Source organism: Sipha flava, unplaced genomic scaffold (assembly GCF_003268045.1).
Source record: "Sipha flava isolate LNK unplaced genomic scaffold, YSA_version1 74_pilon_pilon, whole genome shotgun sequence".
NCBI classification, from domain to species: Eukaryota; Metazoa; Arthropoda; class Insecta; order Hemiptera; family Aphididae; genus Sipha; species Sipha flava.
In genome coordinates this window covers 658,548-667,332 of record NW_020273614.1, presented here as the reverse complement: position 1 = coordinate 667,332, position 8,785 = coordinate 658,548, and the positions used below count along the sequence as shown (strand labels likewise).

Below are 8,785 nucleotides of genomic sequence, written 5' to 3'. Positions count from 1 at the left end.
ATCCGCCGTCGACCGTATCGATTCTTTACAGTGTCGCCGCGTCTACGACGATAATACATTCAACCGGGGTTAAGGACCGCGTGTAGACAAAATAATATCACAGATTCTATTAAGTTTCATATAATATGTGATGATATTAATAATTTATTTCGCATAAATGTATGATTAAAAATAATATGTACGGTACACCATGACAAAACGGATCTATTTTGTCATGATATACATTATGTATTTAGCGATTCCGGTAACCGGTACGCAGGACCGTCCCGAAGGGGGATCTTGGGGGGTGTCTCAGCCATCCAACAAAAACACCAGTTGGCAGTCGGACTTGTTTCATTATAGCCTAGAAGGACCTAATTTTACTTACGGAAAACAAATATAACATATTTCGTAATACAGTGTATACACGAATAAAATTTTTATAAATACTTATTATACAATATAAAATCTATATATATAAAAATCTCGTGTCACAGTGTTTGTGACCATACTCCTTCGAAACGGCTTGACCGATTTTAATGAAATTTTGTATATACATTTGGTAGGTCTGCGAATAGGATCTTATCTATTTTTTAAACCCCTAAATGCTTAACACATCGTAGTTTAATTTAATAATTTTTGACCCAGTCGATTACTGCGCAATTGAAAATGAATTATTAAATGATATTATTAAAAACAATTAAAAAACTATTAATTTTATTTTTGGTATTAAATTACGGGTATTGCATAAATATTAAACAACAAGATCACGCAACAGGTGCAAAAACAAACAAGAATATTAGTTCGAAGGAATATTATGCATATTGGTTGATGATTAGATGCGATCAGGACAACGTTAATCTACGATGTCATGAGCTTGGTCAACAATTTATGGTTGGCATGTATGTAAAGATAAAGAACAAACGATTACGACACTTGCGATTCAATCAAAAAAAGGTACACGTGAAAGATTCTCAAAAGAATTGTTAGATATCGGTGACGGGAAAGTTACTACAAATGAAACGGGATGCATACAATTACCAACTGATTTCTGCACAACCATTGAATCGCAAGATGTTCTCATTGATCAAATATTTCCCAATGTACATAGAAAAAACACAAATCATGAGTGGCTGACAGAAAGAGCAATTTTAGCAGCAAAAAATGTGAACATCAACGAATAAAATCTCAAGATACAACATTTGTTACCAGGAGACTTGGTGTCATACAAATCTATTGATACAGTTTGCAATGCTATTGAGGCTGTAAATTATCCAATAAAGTTTTTAAAGTCATTGAATTTACCAGGCATGCCATCGCATAATTTACAATTTAAAATTGGATCTCCGGTTATTTTGATTCGTAATTTGAACCCACCATAGTTGTGCAACGGCACGCGATTAGTCATTAAAAAATTAGTGAAAAATATTATTGAAGCCATTATTTTAAATGGCAAATTCTGAGTTGAAAATATATTACTACCGCGAATCCCTATTATACCCACAAATGTGCCAATATAATTTAAACGCCTTTAATTTCCAATTAGATTGGCATTTGCAATCAATAGGTCTCAATGCCAAACGATGTCTGTCTGTAGTTTAGATTTGAACACCTCATGTTTTTCACACGGACAATTATACGTAGCGAGCTCTCGAATCATCCAGTTTGTTAGTGTTGGCGAAAGATGGGATAGCAAAAAATATTGTACACTCTGTTGCATTAAGAGATTGATATTGTTTTTTACTTATATTGTCATAATTAGCAATATATATAATTTTAAAGGATGAATTTTGATAAATTATTAAAAAAATAAATGTTTGATGTTTTTTCATTTTTATATTTCGTCACCGTTCACAGCACTCCATACCTCTTCCACTTATAAACCACATCCTTACACACTTTTATTAAATTAGTTATATTTTTCTAGCAAAATATTCTATAGAAATAATTTATATGACAAAACAACGTTTGTCGGGTCAGCTAGTATTATATATATATATATATATATATCAGTGGTTCTCAATCTTTTTAGGACCGCGACCCAAATTTTCTTCCAAATTTTCGCGACCCTATTGTCTTACATTTACAAAATCAATAAAAATAATTTCAAAAAACAAATTTTTTTCTCTTTTCTTACTTATTTAATACTTTATAATAATAATAATAAAAATAATAAAGTTTTTTTTATTATTATTATTAATATTTTTATTATTTTTATTATTATTAATATTATACTCCGATTTCTAAAGCGTTAAGTCTCGATTATGACGCAACTAGAGCCCAAATATTAGAGCCGCTGAAATTGTTGCATAATATTTCACTGTAATTATTATAGATTTACTTAAAATAAAACCAGGTGTGTTTAATTTGAACTCAGGAGTGATAAAGACCCTCTTACGCACCCCCCCCCCCCCTAATCGTACCTATGAGTCGCGGCAAAGTAAATTAAATTCCCCGTTATACCGAAACCCAATTGATAATAACAATTTAATTTATTCTTTGATATTATTCCAGAATGAAAAACAATTCCGAAATAACAATCTTCTCATATAGTCATATAGCCATATAGTCCAGACGGAATTCATAATTTAGTATACTGCTAATATTATAATTGGGTACCTACTTAATTCCGAATTAATAATACACGACCATGACACTAATATTGTATTATTACAAAATATATGGTATAATATTATTATGTATTTATTAAAAATATTATGTATTATGTATTTAATATCGGATTTATTAAATATTGCTAGCGAAACATAGGTCCATACACTACGGTTTTAACGTGTGTGTACTACGGTCTACAAAACAAAAATTAAATTATAAGTCAACTACTAGGAAATATGAGTATTATTGAATTTTTTAAAATATAATTATATATATTATGTATGTAATATATTCCTTTTTCTAAGACAGTAGCGAGACTAAATTTTCATTTAAAGCAGTAAAATTAAGTGTGCAGTTCGAAATTGTACAAATAATAGGGCCTGCATATGTCCGTATATTCTTAGGTCGCGAGAAACAACAGTCACTGGTCAAACAGTTGATTATCAGGAATTTACTACGAGTAATAATAAAAATGAATTAATTGGATTTTGTCATGTTTAATCCTCGTCACCAATTTTGACATTCTCTCCCCATCGTTATAAACGAATTTTTTATTGGTTACTTATTCTTGCAAGTCTCCAAGGGCATATTGATAACGTGTGGTAATCAGACGGTCGTCATATTTTGATAAGAAAAATATTTTTTCGTCCTCGTTTTTCTCCGTATTTCGTTTCCGATAGAATATGTATTAACTGTAGAAATTAGTGTTGGTCTTCTCATTAAATAAATTCGGATATAACTATCAAAATGGGTGTTTGGAGCTCACTGAAAATTGGAACCGCGATCACCAAATGTGTGGGTTCGAAAAATACTGAAGGACTCAAAACATTGGGTAAAAACTACAACTTTGCCTTAAATTTTCAATTTTATATTAAACAATACGATAATAGTTCATAAAATTAATGCTTAAGTATTTTATTCCAATTATTATTTTTCAATTGATCTTGTATAAAAGGTTCATGTTATTTGTCATTCTAACCCTTTAAACCCTTCATTAAATATAATATGCATTTATGCATTTTATTAAAAAATACATTTAAAAACAAAAAATTACCTACAAAAATGGTTTATTTAAATTTTATATTGCTTATAAACCCTTCATTAAATATAATATGCATTTATGCATTTTATTAAAAAATACATTTAAAAACAAAAAATTACCTACAAAAATGGTTTATTTAAATTTTATATTGCTTTTTATTACTATATTATATGTAGTATGTATGTTATGTATGTTTGCATTTAATGTCCAAGATACAAATTTATAACTATTTTATATTTTCAAAAACTCATTTCATCAAAATTGTATAATAATGAATAAGTGATGATATTTTTTTTAGTTACTTAATATTTAAAATATATTGGTTTTTATTTATTTCGATTAATTATTCTTAAAGTATTTATAATTTTAAACTATAGGTGATAATCATTAAATACAATTTAAATCTTTATTTCATTTCTTAATGTTAAAATTAAAATATCTATTTAATAAGGCTTATTTTTTGATTACTTAATTGAAATATGCAAATATATCAAATTTTGAACCACAAACATTTTGTTATAATCATGATTATTAATATATAGTAAAAGTAAATGATATTTAGAAGTAGAGTACAGTTTTTGTAATAATAATTATAGTATATAACTTATCTATACAAAAAAATTCTATTTATAGAAACATTATAAAATATTTTTTGCACTAAAGACTATTTATTATATAGAATATTAAAAATTGTTTATCTGAAATTTTAGGTATTGTACCAGTCCGTAACATGAGTGGTCATAATATAATGTCCATTAAAGAGACTAAGTGGCAATCTAAAAAATTTAGGGATTTAATTCATTATTATGTCTTAGTTGGTGTAATACCTTTGACATTGCTCATTACTTATGTTAATGTGTTTATTGGACCAGCAAAATTAGCACCGATACCTGATGGATACAGACCTAAACATTGGGAATATTATAAAGTCAGTTATTTTTTTATGTTAATAATTAGATCATATTATTGTAGATTTACTAGTGCTTGAGATTGAAATTGTTTTTCAACCATTACAATATTAACAATTAAAAACATTAAATTTGGTATAAACAGTATATGACATATTAGTTCTCATAATTTTGTGTATTATTCATTTTTTAGTTAAGATTTACCAAATTTATTATTTATATTTAGAGCATGTAAATCAATACAACATTGAATTAAAATTTCTGTTGTGCATTTCATAAATCTCTGAAAAAAAAACTCTAAATTTACCATAATGTTTTTACAGAAGGCATTATTTTTTACTTATTTAGATTTCATCTATAATATCCTTAATTCATTAACTAATAATGATTGTACAATAGTGTTATTTTTTGATAACTTATCACTAATTACAATATAAAATAGTTATAAACCCTTCTATCCATAATATTGATAAAATATTGGTATAATATAAATATAAACCAATAAAAATAGTTCTAAACCTTAAATGCCATATATGTCACTAAATAAATTTGAAAATGATCAAATCATAATTTAATATTTAGTAATGTTTGCAGTATAAAACCATAGGAAAATTATCTTATATAATTAATTAAAATTATGTCTAATTGTATTTTTTATAACTTAACATTCAAATTTATGTCATCTAATGCATCTTTAACTACAAATATTTAAAAAGAAAATTGATTTACCATATATCTGTTGTCTTTGACATACATAGATGGAAGTTTATAGTTTTATTAATTTAATGCAACTAATCACTCATAATTTTCCTATAATAGCTACCATAATATTTAATAACTTAAAAAGCAATATCCCAACAAATTTCAAGCACGATGTATTAATAATTTGCTTAAAATATATTTATAAACACAACCAAATATCCTTAACCTATTATCAACTACGTAAATCTATGAAATTTTTAAATAAATATCCTAGTTTACATTAAATTGTTTGTGTAGTCCTTAAAAGTATATTATTTTTAGCATCCAATAACTCGATGGATGGCACGTTATATTTACCCTAGTCCTCAACAACAGTATGAAAAGTATCTGCATCAATTATATGAAGAAGATGAAAAATTTAAAGTCAGGTAAAAATAAAAATAGTATATATCTTACTAAATCTTCATAAGAAAGTATAAAATACCAAAATTTTATTATTATATTATTTTGGTTAAATGTAATTATAACTATTTAAATTTTATTAGTATCAAAATGTATGTACAAAATAATATTATAATTATATTTTAGTATTAACTGTTTTACATGTTTATTATAATTGGGCACAAATTTATACAAATGCCTAAGGAGACTACAACTCTCCAGAAATATTTAAATATAATTTAAGTTTAAAAGAAAATATCACTACCATTTTGCCCCTTTAAGGTTATCTACTCTTTTAAATGTAATAAGTTTATTTGAAAAACTATTTAAGTTTTTGTATCTATTATACACTTATCATATAAAATGCATGTTCCATATTTTATTCTTTATGAAATTTAATAGGATATCTAATCATTCACCATTCTTCTCCCTCATCAGATAAATTGAATATTAATTATTTTGTACTATTTATTAATTAACTTCATATTTATTTCTAGTAAATAGGTAATCATTAGGGCAGAGGATTTATAATTTATAGCATTTGTATATTTTTTTAGCACAGTTACAAAAAAAGCAGAGTACAAAACAAATACATTTTATGTTTTCACACAGCTAGTTTTGAAATTTTATTTTGCATATAAGTGCATATTTTGAGTTTTTTTAGTTTTTAGGGCATATTTCTTCCATTTTGTACTTTTAGATGCAACCAAAATAATGTTATTTAATAAATAATGGTATTAAATTCTAATGTAAAAAATTTTTTTTTAAAAAGCTTCTTCTCGTGTAGTAATATTTAAAAATACAGCACCTCGCACCTGATCTTTCACTTCCTCCAGAACCTATAACTAAATGGTTAAAATACATAAGCCCATAAATTCAAATAATTCAATACTTGTAACATGTAAGTTGTACTTTAACTTTAAATAAAACATATTCATTAAATTAATAAGTCCATACAGAAGAAAAAAATCCATATTTTTTTTCCAAAATATTAATTTTAAAATGCATATTTTATGTATAACTGCATACTTGGTGATTTTTTAGAGCTACAACTCCTCTGTCTTAGTAATCATAATTTTCAATAAATCAAAATAACTTCTAATCCAATGTTAGATTTAATTGTTAGTAGTTCATCTATCATTATTTTTATTTACACACAATTTCCTTACAAACATAATCTGATGAAATAATTTTATTTTACATTAATAATTTGGAACCTAACTACTTTTATTCTCAACTAATTTCACATAGCATTTGTGTATATTTTTTCATTGACCAATCAACTATATTATGATCTAAATATTTAGAAACTAATTTATTATTATAATACTAAACAAAATTATGATATTACTTTCTATTAATATTGTCGATTAAATTTAATGAATTAAACAAACGCAATCATTTTATAATAGAACAAACATATAATTATTTCACATTACATAAAGTTAGTATTCTCATTATGATTTGAAAATTAGTTATTATAAGTTATTTGAAAATTGTATATATATTAATATTATTTTTAATTTATAAATACATAACTAGTTGTATATATATTTAATTATGATAATGATTGCTTACTAAATTTATGATATATTTTCAGTGGCGCAACTATAGGTGGGGTTTGGAGGTTTTAATCCCCAAACCCCAAAAATTTTTTTGAGATTTTTACAAATTCTATGTAGGAAAAAAAATGGTTTATCTTAAACACGCGAAACGGCTGATTGATATGAAATGTGAATATTATTCGTATTATAATTGATAACATGACAATTTTTTGTACGTTCCGTTCAACTTTAAAACATTAATAACCTTAATACTACGATTTCTTGATAGTCAATTGTATAATATTTTTTTTGTGGTATCACAATATGAAATAGAAATTATACAGTTTAATTTATAATTTAAATATTTAACTTATAAACCTAACTTAACCTTACCTCCTTATCCTCACCAAATACCTGCAGAAAATGTTTATTTTTTCCAAATCCCCCCTCCGTAAACCAATCCTGGTTGCGCCACTGTAATTTTTAATAAAACCATAATTACTACTACAATCGGTGATTGTAAACTGTGCTCAAATAAAATTAAAAAATTCATTACTATATATATGTTAAATCAAATAAATAATAAAATTAATAAATATAACAACAAAAAGTTTGTTTCTATCAAAATATGGTACTCATGCTAAACATTTTACCATATTTTTATACCTTTTTGTCAATTGTTCACAATTAAAAAAACTCCCCTTTATTTAAAGTACTAAATTAGAAATATTTTTTTTATCAGAAATCTCTCTTGATTGTGATGATCAGAACACTTCTGGTCAAAATTATTTACACCAACAAATTACATGATTTACACTAACTACCAATACATAACTTGTTTCACAATTTCATAATAAATCAATGAGGTCCAGTAAAAACATTCTTTTTCAAATCTTTATATTTTAAAAATAACAGTATAAAAATAAAAATAATTATTTGGTAATTACAATTAATTTATATTAAAAATTACAATATTAGGAGTATGAAAATAAAAGTTGACAGGGTCCAGAGTTTGCCTTCCAAGGTCCTGAGTCGGACCACAGTCCACCAGTGGCCTACCCCTGATTTTAACTATTGTAATTGGAGCACATAAAAAATAGTTATTTGGGCACAGTTTACACATACCACTATAGTTTTTATGAAAATTATTTAAAATTTAAAAACATTAACAATTTTTTACTACCTTTCTATTTATTATGATGATAAATTTGTTAAAATTTTATTACTTATAGTTAACATATATATATTATTTTGCTTTATTAATTACATAATTTCTCTATTTTAGGATGTTAGCCAATAAAATCAATGATATGATGAAGGACCGATCAGACTACAAATCATTTTATTATCGACCAATTTCGGCCAATTATTATAGAATTAGCAAAGAAAAATTAGAGGAGCGTGATAAAACTGATGGTTACAATTAATAATACACTTTTTGTATAATTTAACTAGAAATTGTTTTTAGTATAGGCATCAAAACATTATAATATAAAAATTAAATTTAAATACATTGTACACAAAGTAGTTTTTTAAAGAATCAGATCAGTTTTTTT

At 25.3% G+C, this 8,785-nt stretch overlaps 1 protein-coding gene across 1 annotated transcript; it reads left to right on the top strand.

Annotated features, from left to right (window-relative positions):
* Window positions 1-3,206: 3,206 nt before the first annotated feature.
* Window positions 3,207-8,769, top strand: LOC112692530 (NADH dehydrogenase [ubiquinone] 1 beta subcomplex subunit 5, mitochondrial). The gene is made up of 4 exons (XM_025567222.1): window positions 3,207-3,424; window positions 4,345-4,562; window positions 5,566-5,672; window positions 8,515-8,769. Exons 1-4 carry the CDS (start codon window positions 3,340-3,342, stop codon window positions 8,654-8,656), a joined length of 552 nt encoding a protein of 183 aa, XP_025423007.1. The 5' UTR covers window positions 3,207-3,339; the 3' UTR covers window positions 8,657-8,769.
* The last annotated feature ends 16 nt before the right edge of the window (window positions 8,770-8,785 follow it).